The sequence below is a fragment of the Anas platyrhynchos genome, chromosome 7, assembly GCF_047663525.1.
Source record: "Anas platyrhynchos isolate ZD024472 breed Pekin duck chromosome 7, IASCAAS_PekinDuck_T2T, whole genome shotgun sequence".
Classification (NCBI taxonomy): Eukaryota; Metazoa; Chordata; class Aves; order Anseriformes; family Anatidae; genus Anas; species Anas platyrhynchos.
In genome coordinates, this window is record NC_092593.1 from 30,278,414 (window position 1) to 30,297,108 (window position 18,695).

An 18,695-nucleotide genomic window follows, 5' to 3' on the forward strand; every position below is an offset into this window, starting at 1 on the left:
ATAAAAGAGCGTGTTTATGTATTCCGAAATCTCCATTCTGCAGCCCATCTTCCTCTCTTTCCCTCTCCTCATCCCCTGGAGACTAGCTGTGTGGTTTAGCAAACCCTTTGAAAACCTCTCTGTTCCAGCGGGCAAGTCAACGACTGTTTTAAGTGTTGCGCAAATAAGGAAGAGTTATTTAATGGAGAGGTTAGTATTTGCTCTTTTCCCAAGGAGAAGATGCTGGAGACGCAATTTCCTCGATGGGACTTCCTTTCTAGGTTGCGTGCCTTGAGGACAGAGTGATCATTAATGTCTTGAACGCACTGCAACATGAATACTCCGAGATTTTGATGACTTGTGTCTGTAGGATTGGTTGCCCTTCTTATAAAAAGGCTCCTCAGAAGGTTCCATCCCAGGTAAAAACTGGGATTTAGGTTTATAGCTGTTGTAACTTTGGGCTTTTAACAGTAGTAAATGACTCTTAAGTCCCCAGTGTTTATTGCTTTGTACTGCTGTTGAATCAGAATTCAGCTTGGAGTGGCTGTAGATGGAAGAAAGGCCTGTTTCTCATTCTTTCTTTCAAATTTTAATTCTGGATTTATTTTAAAATCACAGCCCAACATTTAGATCTCAGTCTTAAAGCAAAACATAAACATGTTATTGAATTTTTTATTTTTTTAATGTTTCTAATTGTTTTTCTTTGACTTAGCCTTTTGTTGTTTTGGGGACCAGTACCAGAAAGTAAGGCAAGTTCTCTGACTGGATTCATACTATGCCTAAATCTCGACAAACTGGAATTTGCTGCTACAGCAGGCTGTCACTAGTGTTTTCTTACACATTTCAGGAATTGTAAAGGCCTTCCACTTTGCAGGATAGCAAGATTATATCTTGACAGCCTGTTGTCTATGATGATAATTTTTTAAATCTTCCAGTTATATTTGTAGGACTGTCACTTGGCATTAGGAAGGAGCATCTGAAAAACTTGTGATTTATTTCACATGGAAAGAGAAAACACTAAAATACAACATATAGATGGAAAATATTTCTTCTTACCTGTAAGATATATAGTATACTATTATATAATAATCATGTTCTCATATAGTAAATCTCACCATTTTTTTTGATTTGTGTTCTGATCGGTAGTAGCACAATTGCACCTGGATAACTCGAATGTTCAATTCAGGGCTACTATTTGCAACATAATACTGTAATGAAAGGACAGGTATTGAAAAAGTTGGCTATAACCTAAGTATAAAAACCCAAGGAATATTTAAACAAAAAGCAATCAAACAAAAGCCAGAAATCTCTGCTTCTTTGCTTGTAGGAGCTTTACGCTTATCTTGGTTATGCAGCTTAGGGTTTGTCATGTGTTAATATCTTTGAAATCACATTGGAAGCTTGTAAAGTTCAACCTGCGTAGAGAAATTTTGAGCGGATGCTGTCAGGAGACAGTTTATGTTAGCTTGAAAGGTGGAAGCTGAGTGAACAGGCTGGTGTCTGAAAGATGATGTGTGATAAAGCAATTTATTTTTTAAGGAATGCAGTAAAGAAGAGCCATGCTATTTTCAGTCATGTGGCTAAAGATGTAAAGAACTTTGTTTGGAAAGTGGTATTTTTGTGTGTAGACTCTTAAAGCAAACAAACAAAAAACAAATACTTGGCCGATGGCAACAGGTAGGTAGGAGTGTACTAAAGTAGCATCACATCCTGCCCAAAGAAGTTGATTGCTGCTTTTTGTTGTTTGTCTCCAGCTGGCTTGAAAAAAAATAAATGTTTAAAATTAGACTTGCAGCATACGTGCAATTAGTGGGTGTGATATGTTCAAGCATCTGTCTGCACCTGCTGTCAATAAAATAAACCAGAAAAGTCAACAGCAAGTGAAGAAGGCTATCAGGAATGCCTGGCTTCCTATTTTACGAGTAGAAATGGGACTTGAATGTAATCCTATGCCCTATGAAAGTACAAATACCTTTTTTTTGCTTTACATTTTAGTACTTAATTTGGTATAGCTCTTAAAGTTCCTCAGTGTGTTTACCTGAAGGGTTCTGCTGTCTGATAAAGCTTGAACAGCCGACACCCATGGCTCTGCCTTGCTGTGCGAAGTTCAGAGATTACGGTGCTGGAAGGAATGTTAAATACAAGTCACAGAAGCAGCAACGCAGGAAGTGCTGCGGTAAGTCAGTCTAAAAGCTATTTCAAGCTGTAATCACAGGATTCAGCATACAGAGAAAGTCGTGCAGGTGTTGTGATAGTGGGGGTGCTGCTGAGAGAGGTCTCCTGGCACTTGGGAGGTGGAGGCAGATCTGGGGGACTCTTGGAGGAGGGAGATCCTTGCAGGTTCCTGCTGTTTGTTTTCCCTCGTTAAACTGTCTGAGATATCTTCTCACTTGAGAGAATTATGAGAAAGGGCATACTTAACACATAAAATGTTACTCAGCTTCTATTTGCTCGGTGTCAAAATTTTCCTATGTTTGTGCAGTAAATGGATGAAAATGTGGTACTTTGTCACGTCAGCTTGATGGCTGTCTGATACCTTGCTAGTGCAGTAATTTCCAAGGTCTGAGTGCTCACTTGCAAGGCACAGGCCTTTACCACTTAGAAGAGAATAATTCAGAGTTTTGCATATTCAAGCTAGAACCTTGGACAGTTAAAAATCTCAAGCCTATTTATTACATATAAAAATTTCATACAGGTTAATATGCCCTCCTTAGGAGGAAGGACAGCCATAAATTCTTCCCAGGCCTGTGCAAAGCGACAGGCATCATTCTGGTGTAGTACCTAATATTTTTTGATACCAATTTTTATTTCAGTATGAGCACCCTCCTCTGTGAGGGTTAAACATTAATGTCTGTAAGGCAACAGATATCTACTATCTGGAAGGTACATATCAGTGTTTTGACTCAACATTGCTAGAGAGCTTTCATTAGGGTGTATAAAGGTGGCGTAATCTTATTTTGGAATTTCATACAAACATGGAAATTAGGAGGAGAGAGATGACTTGCAACAGCCCTCAATGTATTCTGCAATAGAGCTGTACGCTGTAAGCCACCTCGTGTCCTCCAGCTCAGCCGTGTGTCCTGCACTAGTGCAAAGCACTCTGAGTTTCTCAGCAAAACCTTGGCAGGTTTTTTTTTCTTAGCAAAACCAGGTCAGTGTTTTCTCTGGTCTGCCCAGGTCAGGACATCCACAGCACAGTACAATTTCTGATATCATATTCTTCAGTACCACCTAAATGCATCTGTGATGCTGTCTTTGTGAGAGAGGTGCTCCACAAATGGCTTCTGCAGAAAAGGGAGGTGCAGTGCCAGTGCTTGCCAGGCAGGTCTAGTGGCCAGGTAAGTTCTCACGCTTGTCAGCCAGCCCATCAGTTCCCAGCTAGGTTGTAAGCTGGGTGCTCTGGGGTACAGGGATGCGTATTGGTAGACTGAAACAGTGCAAAGTTTGCAGTACCATGAGCACAAACGAAATCAAAATGCACATTAGCAGGGGCTCGTCCAGAATGTGGTTCTGTTACTGAGCTTTTCCTTTTTAGATCATAGGTCCCAGGGCTTATACCTAAAGTTTCAGTGAGCCGCGAATAGAACATTGTCATCTTCTACTCCATACTTTTGCCCATTTACCTGGAGTCATAATAAAACAGGAACTGAAAAAAGCACCAGGTCTTTCCCTTACCGTAGAATGGGATCTGCAGATGATTCCTCAGCAGGAGCACTCAAGTCTCCTCTATTCCTGGTCTGTTCTCTTCAGTTAACCTCAGTTCACTCAGTTTTTTTGTTTTTGTTTTTTTCCCTTACTGTTTATTTTCTCGGTTGTTAATTTTTTTTTTTGCAAGTGCTTGTGAGCTCTATTCCTTTGCTCCTTTCCTCCCTTACAGTGCACTACGCAGAGCAATACGAGGAGCTGTGGCCGAGGGTTTTTAAGCTCCTGGCTAGAATGAGCTTCTTGTCTGCAGCACACAGTAACTCCCACCTGCTCTTCCACAGTGCCAGTGGCTTGCTTTCCTACCCATCTTGCTGCAGCTGGTTGTTTCTGTTCAGGTGGAGAACTGCGTTTGTCCCTATGATGTGGCTTCTATTTTCTTTCCACGCTGTTTTTCTAACTTGTTACGGCTGTGTTGAAGTATGGTCCAATTTCCTAATATGGTTGCAGTCCCCCTGGCTTCATTTTTTACAAAGTTATTATCTTGTTACTTCCATATTCCAGGTTATCAATAAAAATACTTTCATGAAGCTTAAAATTCCTGCAGAAGCTTTTCTGTGTCATTTGATGAGTACCAAGTATGGCTTACTCCTACTGCTGCACTTACATTACTGCTTTCATTGCGGCTGGGCTCCTCTAACTGCCTTGCAAGCAATATTCCACTGACTGTCAGAAGCTTTATAGGGGAAATATATCATGCGCTGCTCCTCTGCAAGCCTGTTTCCAGATAGAGAAAGAACCTTAACTGTTCATAGACTTTTTTCCCCCACAGTTATCTTGGTAGTTAACTCATCCTTTTGTTCTCCTTCTGTCTGAAGAATAATATTGGGTGGGAATCCCAGACGGTTTGCTGTCTTTGTAGCTCCTTTTCCTTCTGCTAGGTTCCTCTAACAGAGCAACAATCTGCACTGGAAGTATTCCCTGCACCCAAATTAACTGCATTTGTGAGGAATAACGTGGTTGGCTCAAGTAAATGTTCTTCCCAGACTGGGCTGTGAAGCAGCACCATGTTTTGTTTTCTCTCTATAGCCTGGCAACTGTTTGAAGTTAGTGGAAGCAACTACTGAATATTTCCTTCTACTTGGCTGGTTGGCTGAGCTAAGAGCGTGTGGCAGCAAGACATCACCCTGTCAGGGGGCTGTTTCTTCTTTGCTTAATTTGCAGTCCCACTCCGGCAGTTCAGGGCTTCTCTGCTCTGTTAAATTTTCTGCCACGTGGGAGTGAGACCGGCACCTCTGCAGAAATACCATTTAGCATAAGTGTGTCTGTATGTCGTCCAGATGAACACCCCCCCATTGTTTTCTATCTAACCATATTTAAAGGCATCAATTACAGTCTCTGATTCTGTGCAAGTTGAGTGGTTAATACTTTTTTGAAGTATAAGCTATAATTTTCCTGGATGCCTAAAATCAGTAGGTATCCATTCAAATCACCGCCAGGTTTTGTGGACCCATCTCATACAGCCTTCTGCAGAAGTACTGCAAGTATGTCAGGGAATGCATCTTGAATGGTTAAACATCACTGCAGCTTGCAGCTGCTGCTGAGGTTCCAGCAGTGAAGACCTCTAAACCTTCTTCCATGGAACTGCAAGAGGAGAGATGAGTGCTTCCGTGGAAGTTTTTATGTAACTATGCAATTATCCATATAACGTGGTGATATCATACGACACATGGTTTGTGCCCACGGGTGTACTTTGCTTTAATAGTAAAAGCGAGCAAAATGGGTTAAAGATCATCAGCAGGAGTTAGAGAAGAATACATCTGCATGGGTCATTACTAATTACTACCCACTAAAAAAATCAGTTCATATTGGTGGGGAGGGAGGTGGTAACGTGCTGCTATCTGAATTACTTCCTCTCCATGGTGCGGTGTGAGGGGGCTGTGGCAGCCATTCCGTGTGCTTCAGTTACAAGGAGCAAAAAAGATGCCCTGGTGTAAGTAGGGGTATTGTTTCGTACCTCAAGGAGAATGCTCATATTCTAGCCCAGAAATCCATCCATGCATTTCCTACAATGCAGCATAAATCTACATTTCAGGATATGCAGACAGTGAGTTTTGAAAAGCCCAGACTAGGTTGCTTTGGGTTTGTTGTTTTTTCCCCCGTGCACTTCTCTGGAAAGCGAGTGCAGTTAACTGCTTGTGGCTAACTCTTGTGTGAAAGTGGTGGTTCCCCAATCTTTGTGCTCACATGGTTTATACACTCAACCCAGCTCAACCACAATTTGGTTTCTTAAGTATTTTCTAGCACAGTTTTTGGTGTTAGGGGAATACCCAAAAGCTGACTTCATGTGTGGCTGAATAATAGTTTGTGATGGCTTCTCAGCTGCTGACCCAAATTGACATCAAGCACAGAGCACATCTAGATGTGGGTGAAAATTAATTTCAGTGCTTTTTGTATGCTTTGCTTCCTTAATGTGCTTTATTGGGAGATGCTGAGTGGAAAAACAAAGATACTTTATTGAAATCCAACTTCCAAGTAACATTGTGAGATGCTAGCATTGATTTACTGGACTGCTGAAGTATTTTTTCTTAGTTGCAGAAGATCTTGTGAGAATTTTATTTCTGAGCTTAATGAAAAAAGTTCATATATGTATTTGGTCCTAAGATGATGGATGTATGAAGAAAGGGAATAAATGACTTCTGAACGCATTTTCCTGAAAAGGAGTCAATTTTCAACATGGTCTTCTCTATCTTAAGAAAAAAGAGACAGTCTCTGCTTGTAAGACTTGTCTTATTTGTAACCCCAGTTGTCAAAAATCTACATGTCACAGGGAATACGAAACAGAGGCTTTTACAGCAGATTCAGCCTCATCCTGCACTCTCCTTTCCAGCCCCTGCCTGCCCTGCCCCCATGTGTCGTGGTAGGCGTTCAGCTGCCGCATGGATTTGTCATATGGCCAGCCCCCCAGATTTATCTTTCTCATACGGCCAAATAACTTCCTCCCCGTGGCAATTTGCTTGAATAAAGGGTCTGGCAAATGAAGTTGAGCCTGGGGATATAGTATGAAAATCAGCGGTTGCTTCAGTGCACAATTGCTCAGTGAAACAGTTATCAGCTAGATGAAGGGGTGCCCAGGCTTTCCTAACCGGATGAAAACCTTCATCTCTGGAATTCCCTCTGCAACACAAAGATTTCACAATGCAGAGCATCTCTGGTCACAAACATATGCAGTGCTTAGAATCGGTATTAGTTTTTACTGGAGGATGTGGTTTTTCTCTGCCTGCTGATTCAAGCCACTAACCTTTGTAGAACTGACACGCATAGAAATGAGATTAAGAAGCTTTTGTTGATTCCATCAAGCCGGTGTTCTGACTTGTGCAAGGTCTCTAGCCCTGGCTGCACGTTGCTGATGCACAGCTTTTATTTAGCTTTGCGTGGAACAAAGCTGTATTTCTGTCAGGAGCATTTTGTATGAGGAATCTCACCTAATGCACGTACCAGGCTGTGTCTTTTTGTGGGCTGCATCATAAGCACTGCTCTGTGTCTTCTGGTAGGTATTAGGTGTACTTCATATGGAGAAATAATACTTGCCTTCTGATGTGAAATGTCTGCAGATGAGCCCGTACGAATGGATACCGATTTTTCCCATGAAAGCTCAGAATACTGCAGCACTGCTTAGTGCAGAGTTTCAGAGAGGAAAATAAGCCACATGCTAAAATCTTCCCAAATTGGAATTTCCACACAGTTTTAATGGTTTTGATCTCTAAATTTGTTATATTTCATAAAATTTTTTTCCAGCTGCACCTGGCTATAGAGAGTTATTTAGGTGTTCATAGAAAAGTCTTTTTCCATCATTTTAAGGATGAGACTGGGGCTGCGAGTGGGTGCAGTTCAGCTGTTGGTTGGTGTCCTTCACTGTGCTGTCTTTGTGCTTTGCCGTGGCTGCTGGGCATGGCAGGAGCGATCATCCTGTCCTTCAGAGCTGTGGTCCACGCTGCCAGTCTTGTTATTTCTGTGACCTCTTTTGGCAGGTACATATGGGAGCTGCGAAATTTCCTCATTAAAAAGCTGCATGTGTCATAATCGTGATGTGACTAGAACAAAGCTAGTTGCCTCCTTTGGGACTACTTGATGTGTTTCTGAGACTTTCTTTTTTAATTTTGAAGGTCATTTCTTTGTTTTCAGTGTCTTCAGCTTAGATGGTGTCCTGTGACTCCATCGTAGAGAAGGATATTATGAAAATAGAGTGGTATTTTGTAGCCATGGGAGACCTCTTGACTTCCTCCAAAGGCAGTGGTAGTTCGGTATTCCGACTGGCTGATCTGTCAGATTCGTTGTGCCCTGTGGCCCTGTGATGCTTTACAAATTCCAGAGATGCCTTTTACAGAAATCACTAGTGCAGTGCTGTCCATGCAGAAGCATACCGAAACAGCTGCCCTTGCACTGCTGTGTGCTGTGTTTAGTGTTGGTGTGGCCTCACGTTGGGTATTGTGTGCAGGTCTGGGCTCCACAATCAAAAGAGGATGTTGGAAGCACACAGAGGAAGGCAACAAAGCTGGCAGAAAGGCTGGGAGGGCATGTTCTGTGAGGAGAGGTTGAGGATGCTGGGTTCATCTGGCCTGGAAAAGAGAAGGCCAAGAGGCGACCTCGCTGCTCCCCGCAGCTCCCTGAAGGGAGGCACAGAGGGAGATGCTGGCCTCTGCTCCCTTCGACCCGGGATCCAGGGGAGGCCCGGACTGAGCATGAGGAAAAAATTCTTTACCATAAGGGTGATCAAGCATTGGCACAGGCTTCCTAACAAGGTGGGTGCTGCCCTGGGGCTGTCAGTGTTCAGGAGGCATTTGGGCACTGCCCTCAGTGATGTGCTTTTGCTTAGCCCTGGGGCAGTCAGCCAGCTGGGCCTGACGGTCTCCATAGGTCCCTTCCAGCTGAACTTCTTCATTCTAGGGCATGGCTTTAAACACTTGGGTTTGGGGGATTTTCAGATTTAAACTGTCTATCATGAAATATCTAAATCTAAACAAATGTACTCGAATGAGTTCATGGGGGTATACAAGGAACAGATGAGACTGATGCATATTCCAGACAATGAGTGTAGTCAGCGTTTAAGGGCAGAGAAATAAGCCACTTAAATCTACTCAAGTTTACTGTATGCTGCTTGACTGCAGTACTGCTCTTCCAGCAAGACAGACCTTGTTGAAATGGTACAGTGTGTTAAGATTTGAACTTCATGCTGGAAATAAAAATAAATTATCACACTGAGCTCCAAGCACAGTGTTTTTGGAGAAGGCAAGGAACAGGTATGTTTGGTAAATATGGTACATTTCTCAAAGCTGCTCCCTTAAAATAAATGAATAAAAATTCAGTGACCCTGAAGTGACTCTCACGAGCAAATTTCATATCATTGCTCATGTGTGATCCACATGCATTTTAATGCTAAGTCTATGGATTTTTTTTTCAATTTTCTACTTAAGCCTTCTATTTCACCTTGTCTGTAACTTCTTTATGCCTCTGAGGACTGTGTTTGAAGATGCAGTGAGATTTGAAAGGCATCCTATTGACGAGGGGAATAATGAGGTCATTCTTAAATGTGTTCATGGTATTTTGTAATTAGCTGGGTAAACTTTCAGTATTAAAGGAAACAGGAAATGGTAATTATACAGAACTTTCACTCTATGCTCACATCTGCTGCATTCCCATTGTTACTTAAAGCTTTAAAGCGTCCCTCTGGAGGGCTGTGTATTAAATAATTCATTTTATTTAACTTTTCTTTATGAAGCATATACCATTAATTGATAACAGAGCAATAATGATGTGGTTAATTGAAACTGAGATCCTGAGAGCTGAGGCTAGTTTCTTTTCCAAGTCTTATATTTGGTTTTGATTATTCTTTTCAAGTTCACTAATGGTATATGTTTATCGGCTGCTTGATCTTGGAAGGCAAAATTGAATTATTTTTTTAACAAAGATAATGAAAGCCTGTCCATATGTGCTCTCGTCATAATGTGCAATTAAACAGTCAGAAATGTGACATTATTAATTGTTGCATGCTTGGTACTGCTGAGCTGTTCTTTATGGGGTAGATTTAAAAAATGAGAATGTAGGAAAATAAAACAGTACCATTCTTGTGTCTTTTATTAAACTTGAAATGTGTTTAAACATGCTTACATACTGCACATAGCTGAACTGTTGAGTGATCTTGACTTGAAGCTTACTCTGATGGGCTGGGGGAAAGGTGGGTCTAAGCCTGTGCCTTCCTCTAAGGCTAGTCATTTCTGTGTGACTGCTTGGAAGATCAGGGTTAGGCTCTATGTGCTGACGTGGTTGCTTGAAGAACCAATTTGTAGAAAAAGTAAGAGCTGTTCAGTCACCCAGCAAGTGTGTAAATGCATTTATTGTGACAGTATTGCAGGTTTTAAAGCAAGCATAGTTGGGAAATTGGGTTCAAATCTGAAAATAGACCAGATTAAAAAAAAAAAATGGGGGTGAGGAAATAATTTTTATGTTAGCAGATATGTTTTGTCTTAGTTGTAAGTGGAGATGTGCGATGGCTGGGCAGTGTTCAGTGTGGAGGCTTTAGGACCTTTGTGGCATGGTTGGTGAGATGAGAGCCTTCTTGGTTCCCGGAGGGGGATCTGAATGCAAACGAGATACAGAAGCAGGCCACGCTGTGCTAATCCTGGTTTAGGCTCAGTCACACCAAAACCCCTAAACGTGATTTGTCATTGCCCAAAGTCTGTCAGGAGAAGCAGCAGGATGCCTGAAACATGCTTAACCCCAAAGGAAAGTAATCCCAGTTTTGCCCTTGGGTCATGCTTGAAGGCCCCATTAGGACAGTGCAGAGGGAAGGCAGCAGTGCAGCTGCCTGCTCAGTGCCAGTTTGTCTTCTCAAGCACTCGGTGTTCTGCATTTCAGTAACAGGCCCAGGAACAAAATGGGGGTGGCTCTGCTCTTACCTAGATCTCCAAAATTGATCTTTAATTCATCCTGCCAGTTAGGGCACATCATTCTCTGTTAGTTTAGCACATCTCTACACAGGTACCACCATTGTAGTTTTTTGTCTAACATGTGTCTGGTATTTTCCCCTAACTGTGATTTGTGACTATAGAAGTACCATTTTCATAACATTACGTGTGTGCTGTAAGAACTGGGCTTCTCTTGAGGAAAATCTAAGACCTACAGCAAAGTATTGTGGTTCTAATACATGAATTATACATCTTTTTGTGTCTAACTGTGACGTAGTTGCTCTTCATAGAGATGCATTTCGCATCATTACATAAAACAGACAACTATCTTCTACCTGCATATATCAAAACAAAGTACATCTACCATGAGAATTAGCGTTTGCAATGTTTTGGCTTTTTTTCCCCACTAGCCTTATTCTTAAAATGCGCAACTTAACTTTCTTCAATGATTTCTGTTAGCGCATAGGAATTGAATTTATATTCCCAGCAGTTCATGTATTTGTGGAAGATCTTAGATGCACTCTTTCCACAAGTGAAGCCTTTTTCTATTTTGTGTTTTGTTTTACTTTTCCGCTTCTGTAACGACTTACTCTGTGTAACAGGTGGGAGATTCAAGAAAGAGATAGTAGTTGATGGACAAAGCTATCTGCTGCTGATTAGAGATGAAGGGGGCCCTCCAGAGGCACAGGTGAGCATTGCATTTTGAGCTTTATCGGGCTAAAATCAGTTTCCACTTATTTTTCGTAAATGTACCTCAACCTTTATGAGAACTTGCTATGCATTGTTATTTCCTGTGTGTGCTTATCTTTCAGCTGGTAAAATGCTCTCAGGTAAAGAAGAAAATATTGTGTATGTTGAGTATAATATGAAATTGTATTTAAAGGTATAGGCTACCTTCCATTGAATGCCTAATCATTATGATTCCAGTGACCACAAAATTGCATGTTATATTCTTATGATTTCTTTTGAGCTAGAAGCTCTAAATTCTAAAAATACAGATCAGGTAGATGTGTGCACAGTGACAGTCATACTTGTGTATGAATCTGTGTTCCTTATTGCTTCCATGCCTTCCTCCCTGTGCCATTGTAAGCCTCAACCTTCCAACTTGCAGCTCACTGTTGAGGTTCTAGGGTTTGCCATGTGGTTTCTGTGTACTGCCACCTCCTAATCCTATAGGAGTCTCATCAGAAGAATATTGGGTTTGTGTACCTAACACTCCTAAGCTATTTAAGTGAGGTGAAACATTTGCTTATTGCTTAAACCTGTGAAGGTTGTGCCAGCCTGGCTGCAGGGCAGTGTCCTTGTCTCCAGGCACCCTCTTGGTTTTCCCTCTACCTGTTCTTAGGTGGGCACTAGCGAGGTTTCTCAGGCACTGGCCTGTTCGGTAGCGGATTAGCAGCAGGAGCTGTGCTGTTGCCAAACAGCTGAGTGGGAGCGATGCCAGCGGCGGCAGCTTGGGTTTCAGTGCTCCACTGTTGCTCGTTAGCTGCAGGAGGATGAGAGCATGGGGGAAGGTGGCTGGGCAAAGGAGAAGATAAAGGAGGTAGGGGAAACGGAGACCAAAAGGGATATCCTGGAAGGAAGTCTGGTTCACACATCTGCAGCCATGTGAAGCATGAGCCTAAATGAAGTTCTCTGTTTTGGTCTGTGAATGACTTGGCTGAAGTACACAACGATTCTCAGGCCTCACAGCTTAGACAGCATTCACTCATATAAAAAAAAATAAAATGGTAATACTGCAATTATAAAGGTACACACAGCCATCTAAATATTTGTGTACCTGAAGAATTGGTTTTGCAGAGCTCATTTGAACTAACTGCAAACTAATGATCAGGCACTGTTTTGCTTTTGATCCATGCTAGGTAAATCGGGGGTGTTTAATTACTGCTGTGGCTGAGATTGTTCTTCAGAGAAAGAATGAAAGGCCTAAGGTGTTAGTGCTGTTTTGCTTCTCAGAAGACACATTTCACTTGTAAATTCTCTTTGTTGTGTTGTAGGCATAATTTCAAGTTGCATGTATAGTAAATATCTTTAATCTGCTTATTAATTCCCGCAATAAAAAGTTTATTTCTGGGTTAATGAATATTTATAACAAAAATCTAAAGAAAAATGTTCACCTCAATATTCATTTATAATATAGAAAGGTCTGGTTATGTCAGCCTTGTGGCTCTGCTTTTTGCAAAAGTATGCTATATTTTTGTGGATAATTGGGGTAGAACCTCGACCTCCATGAGAAAGAGCTGAACTACTGTCAGCAGAGCAGAAACAAAACTGCAGGAGCTGGTAGGACTGAAGTAAGTGCTTACAAACCTAGGCTAGTTATGTAAAACTGCAAAATGTACCAAAATGTTTCTCAAACCAACCTGCTTGCAGCTCTGTATGTTCATGTCCCTAACCTACCTGGCATGTTGTAATAGTAATACAATAACAAGCATGAGTACTGGTGGCTGAAACTTGTTTCCATCGGTCTAAATTTGGTTAGGAATGGAATCACTTAGGGAAAAATAAAGGCAGTGAGGTAAGCTTAACTTTTTTTTTTTTGGTGTGCTGTATACATTAACTGTTAGGTTAAATGTGCTTAAACCGTGTTGTTTCACTTGTAAGCTCTCGTCTTCACTTGCATGGTCACTAGAACAGCACCCTGCCTTGGCCTGTGCGCACTCATGTCTTTTAGTGGATTACTGATGCCAAGAGAGAAGAGTTTGCTTTCACACTGGAAGCTGAATGAGACATTCAGTACTGTTTGTCCAACCAGTGTTCTAATTATAAACTCACAGACAATTTGAAATTAACGTTTTTGGACGTTGAGTGAGATGTGAGAATTATTTTCAATGCTTGGAAAACCACAGCCATATTTGTCCTGGCATTGACAGAAACACCAGCATGCAAGCACATAAAGCACAGGGTGGGGAAAATAATGCACTAAATGAGGCATCCGAATACTAGGGGTAGGTATTTTTCATTTATAAATCACAAATACAGAGATCTGAGGCTGTGGCATCCTTTTTCTATGAATCAAAATCAGTGTGCACTGATAGTAGTTGGGCTTACAATATCATATACCAGTGAAGGAGAGAGACAGTTTTGAGTGTGAGGGAAAAACCTTTGCTTATTCCAGATACTACATTGCACAGTGATAAATGTTGATTCATCATTTTATAAATAATACACCACTTTTTTTTAAGACCTGGTTATTGTCACTAACAAACCTTCTCTGATGTATGTTACCTATTTCCCTGTATGTCAGATAAGAGTATTTTTCTTTTTTCTTCTTTATTGCTTTGCGCTCAGTCTGCCTTTTCCATTTTTATTCCACAGTTTGCCATGTGGGTGGATGCTGTTATATTTGTCTTCAGTTTGGAAGATGAAGTCAGCTTCCAGACCGTTTACCACTACTACAGCCGTATGGCTAACTATCGCAACACTAGTGAAATTCCAATGGTACTAGTGGGAACTCAGGGTAAGTGCAATATTAACCACAACATTTCCTCAGAGTGTTCTTTTGTGGCCGTACAGACTGTTCCAAGCTGGCAATGCCATGTCCTGCCCTTCCCTATCAGCAAGGTGATTTCCTAGGTTTCCTCAGCTGGCTTGGCACAGGGTCTTGGCATTGCAAGGACTGGTTTAAAATGGGAGACAAATGTCCACGCAGAGCTCTAGGGATGCTGAAACCGTGTAGGGCATTAGCAATGGTGATTTAGAATGGGTTTCTGTCATGATTTAAAATGGTTGTACTGTGGTACTCAGCCAAAAATTATGAAATATGTGACAGTGCACAAAAGCCATTTAAAATATGCATAATTTGATCTGGCTTCTTCCATGGCCATCTGAGAATTAGATTTCCAAGGCACTCTAGTGTCTTCCAGAAGCTAGTAAATAACTGTTTCTCTCTCATTAGATTTAAAAGTAAATATATATTCAGTGTTTGCCTGTCATGCTCACTTTCTTGGCCATCAGACAGATGCTAACACTGAATTTGGACAGGTGAATCAATTGTGTAAATTGTGAAGATCAACCAGTTTGCACAACATTAGCAGTCTGAAAGTGGTCAGTGCTGTAGCATTCCTAGGAGGCAGATAGATCAGAGATTGAAAACCTTCCACAAAATGGGAATGCAGCCTTTTGTCACCTGAGACAAAACACCCCAAATTGCTTTTTTTTCCAAAACACACTCTGAAGCAGCAGCTGGCTTAAACTATTAGAAGAAGAAATCTAGTTTTGGAAAGCTCCTGGTAATATTTCAGTTTATTTTGTGTCTAGCTAGGGAAAGTTCCTGGTACCATTTGTTTCTTTTGCGTCTGAGCTGTCTGGTTGATTCTCTGGTTGGTTCTCTGCCTTGCTTGACCGCAGTATCAGCTTTATGGTGCAGTAGTGTTCTGCACTGCGGTTGTTTTGCTGTGTGTTTGGGCTGGAACAGAGGCAGAAGAGTTGAGGCTTCCCTGTGCCTAGTCATGTAGGTGTCCTGGAATAACTCCTAACAAATAGGACTTGCTGCAGAGATGCTTTACTTTAGAGACCTGCTGTTTTGGAAGTATGGTTTAAGACACGTTTGTGTTCCTTTACATTGAAGTGCTGGTTGCTGCATATTGCTGAGTTCCTGTGTGAAATTAGAGGGAAAGCACAAGTGTCACGAGCTACTCTTGTGGCTTTGGGCGGTGAGGCCATGTCCCAGGCTGCCCAAAGAAGCTGTGGGTGCCCCATCCCTGGAGGTGCTCAAGGCCAGGTTAGATGAGGCGTTGGCCAACCAGACCTGGTGTGTGGAACGAGATGGGCTTTAAGGGCCCTTCCAACCCAAGCCTTTCTATGAATTGGCTGTGGGCATCTCCGTGTGTGCCACAGATTTTAGTGCTGCTGCTGCTTTTGATTGCTCTCTTTGCTTGTGGTTGTTGTCAGTCCTGTGGTCAGAGGGATTTGCCTCCAGCCCGCAGAGCTGCGACACCGGCCCTGTGCCACAGGAAGCAGGGGGAAGTGTGGGGAGCACAGGAGGAAGAACAGGGATGGGGCTTCAGGGCGGAAACAGATGATAGAAACATGAAAAGGGAAGTAGGTACAACAAAAGTCTTAGGATAGCAGAAATTAGAGCCAAAAGCAGAAACGAACTGCTCTGCAGGGCCACACAGTCCACTTGAAACCCCAGAAAAATGGGAGGGGGAAACGCTTCACTGAGGCGGTTTTATGCATTTTTGTCACTGGACTGTGCTCTCATCTCCTTCCAGTTAGTACCAGAAAGGAATTTGTTTTGTAAAGCTCATTTTCTGTTGCAACATTGATGCAAAGGGAATTGTTAATATGTGACTAAGGACAGAAATATTACTAGTTTTTGGAATAAGCATCAGCAGGAAAAAAAAAAGCGCCTTTTGGCTACAGCGGCTGTCAAACTGTGCCGTTTTATTACAAAATTTACCTGTTTGACACCCAGCTTGATAGATACAGCAGTATTCTTGAAACAATCTGAGAAATTAAAGCTTTTCTCAGACATCAGCACCTGCTCCGTGCTTACAGAGGTGTGCGTGCTGCCATCTCCCCTGGGAAGTGAGGGGGAGTAGAGGTGCTCTGCCCTGCAGGCGCGTTCCTACCTGCAGCGCTGCCTTTGCTTTTTATAAGTTGAACTTCTTGAAGCCATGGCGGTATTTATCAGTTCAATTCCGGTTACATGTTGTCAGCGCCCTCTGCTGCTTAAAAACAAGAGAAGTCTGTGGTTAGCTTTCTAGATCAACTGCTCTGCTTTTATTAATAAATCAGATCCTGTGCATGGAGCAGTAACACCAGTGGTCTTATCATGCTCAGATCTGAGCCTCAGCTATAGCATTGCAGCAGTCACTGACTTCACGATGAACTGAGGCTGTTTTGTCCTGAAAATGGTTGCCACTGTGGAAAACACCAGATTGTAGAAAAACATTCTAAATGCTGAAATCAGTGCCTGTTGTGGTGGCCAGGTGGTAGCTGCAGAGCTTTGTAGATTGGGCTGTACTTCTGTTGCTCCTTGCAGCTTTTTTTTTGCCAGTGCTAATTAACTACTATGATATTCCTGAGAGGGAAAAAAAAGTTGCTTTTGAAGATTTGATCATAGTGCTATCACTTTGTAAATAGTCAAGTATAACCCTTATAGAGTTCTTGGCTATGATGGAGGGTAGTAGTAAAGAGATTTCTCCTTAGCATGTTTTATTTTTTCTGGTATATTTTTTTTTTCAGCTCCTATGGATAAACAAACTAGAAACTGCGGTTGCAAAGCACATCTAAAACATAGCTCTTGCAGAGAGGTTGAAAGTATTGTCATTTAGCTCTGAAAAATGAATTACTGTTTTATTACTAGCTTTGCAGTATGTGCACACTGTTTCATCAATATGTTTAAATCAAGGTTTGAGACTCATTCAAAGCCATTTAGGAAGAGTTTACTGGATCCAGTCTTGGTTGTGACTTGAAAGTCAGGTCAGCAGCAGAATGTGAATATATGGACAACCCCAGTTTTATGTTAACCTGGGTAGTGGCTGCTTAGGCAGAGGTGTGTGTGGTGGACATGTGCAGGGGTGGCTGTAGGTAAGAGGAGTCCTGTGCTCCCAGCTCAGCCTTGCTGGCTGCTGGCTCGCAATGGCTAAGTAAAGTGCAGAGAGAAATAACCTTGCTCACTGGGAAGGAATCGACCCAAAAAAAAAAAAGCATAGTTACACTGAGTTATGCTGAGGAGCTCAGACAAGAATGGGATTTCAGATTTTTAGCAAAGCTTTATCAGCAATTCCATACAGTGGTGTTATTTCTTATCAGCAATCTTGAATTTTATTTCTCCAGCTGTCTTAGTGTTTTTTGTTGTGTTTTTGTTCTTTAGAAAATGGTATCTTGTGCAAATCTCTTTCTGGGTGTCACAGTAATGCATGGTACTATTTATTCACTGCATTTCATTGTTTCGTTACTGCAAGTGTTCTGTTCTTAAAAACATGTTTCATGCTTCATGCTACAGGTGAATGTTACCTGTGAGCCACTGCTGATATTTATAGGAGGCTTAAAAATCATTTGACATGTTTATAATGATCAGCCACTTGTTTTTTCTACCTATGCTTTACTTCAGAGCTAATGTTCTCTTTTTGTAAGATTATGGATTTTATTTGAGCTGGTGATCCAAATATATTTTACGGGAACTTAAAACCACTTTTTTTTTTTTCCTAGCTTTTCAGAATGAATCAGTATGTGGTTGATTTTAAATATTTTAAGTAGATTTTTTTTTTAAGTATAAAATTTGGAGTTATATCCTCTTTTTTTTCTAAAAATTGTAGAAGTCACATGGTTTGTATTTAAATTCATTGTTTGGGTATTGGTAATTCTAAGATGATGTTTTCAAATTGTTTAAATCTGTATGTATATATATTTTACCCCTGTTGCTGTAGATGCTATAAGTTCCAGTAACCCACGTGTCATAGATGATGCCAGAGCAAGGAAGTTATCAAACGATCTCAAGAGATGCACTTACTATGAAACCTGTGCTACGTACGGCCTCAACGTGGAGAGAGTCTTTCAAGATGGTAAAGATTACTTTTTCTTTGTCCAGCATATCACATAGTACTGTACTTGTTTTTTAAATAGCCACTGATGTCTGACAGGTCTGGTGTGTTCCCATTTTGCAAGTGTTTGTTAATGATTAGGTAAAGAAAATACTTGTTTCAAGGGATTTATTCATTTTTTATAATACCTTAAGATAATTAGAGGCCTTATTATGCTTAACATGGCACGTGCACACTGTTGTGCTGCCTGCTACCCACCACCTTTAGTTTTTGGCATCTTAAGCTACTTTTAGTCTTTATTTTTCTATTTTCCTTTGTGCTTGCTTTACATTAATAAAGTTTGTTTTGATTTAGTGATTGTGGAGATGCTGAGAGAGTGTTTTTGCCAAGTAGTTTAAAATTGTCTTCCGCATTTGAGAAATCAGGAATAAACTGAGACAATTGGTAGGAATGGAATAGTCATGAGAAGTCACTTGTGGCATTCATGGAGTGTTTAAAGCTGGCAGTTTTGTAGGTGTTTAGAAGTAAAGTTGGCTGCTGATGGATGATTTAAAACATGAGTAACAGCAATGTTCTAGTTTGCCTTGTAGGAGGTATTAGTGATCATTGTGTACCA

At 41.3% G+C, this 18,695-nt stretch overlaps 1 protein-coding gene across 13 annotated transcripts in view; it reads left to right on the forward strand.

Annotated features, from left to right (window-relative positions):
• AGAP1 (ArfGAP with GTPase domain, ankyrin repeat and PH domain 1) overlaps nucleotides 1-18,695 on the forward strand; it is a 362,269-nt gene that overhangs the window by 113,251 nt on the left and 230,323 nt on the right. For all 13 annotated transcript variants that reach the window (XM_038182545.2, XM_072041207.1, XM_038182547.2 and 10 more), the window contains 3 exons: nucleotides 11,189-11,274; nucleotides 13,905-14,046; nucleotides 17,966-18,100. In XM_038182545.2, the coding sequence (XP_038038473.1) occupies nucleotides 11,189-11,274; nucleotides 13,905-14,046; nucleotides 17,966-18,100 (363 nt within the window). The remainder of the gene's footprint in view (nucleotides 1-11,188; nucleotides 11,275-13,904; nucleotides 14,047-17,965; nucleotides 18,101-18,695) is intronic.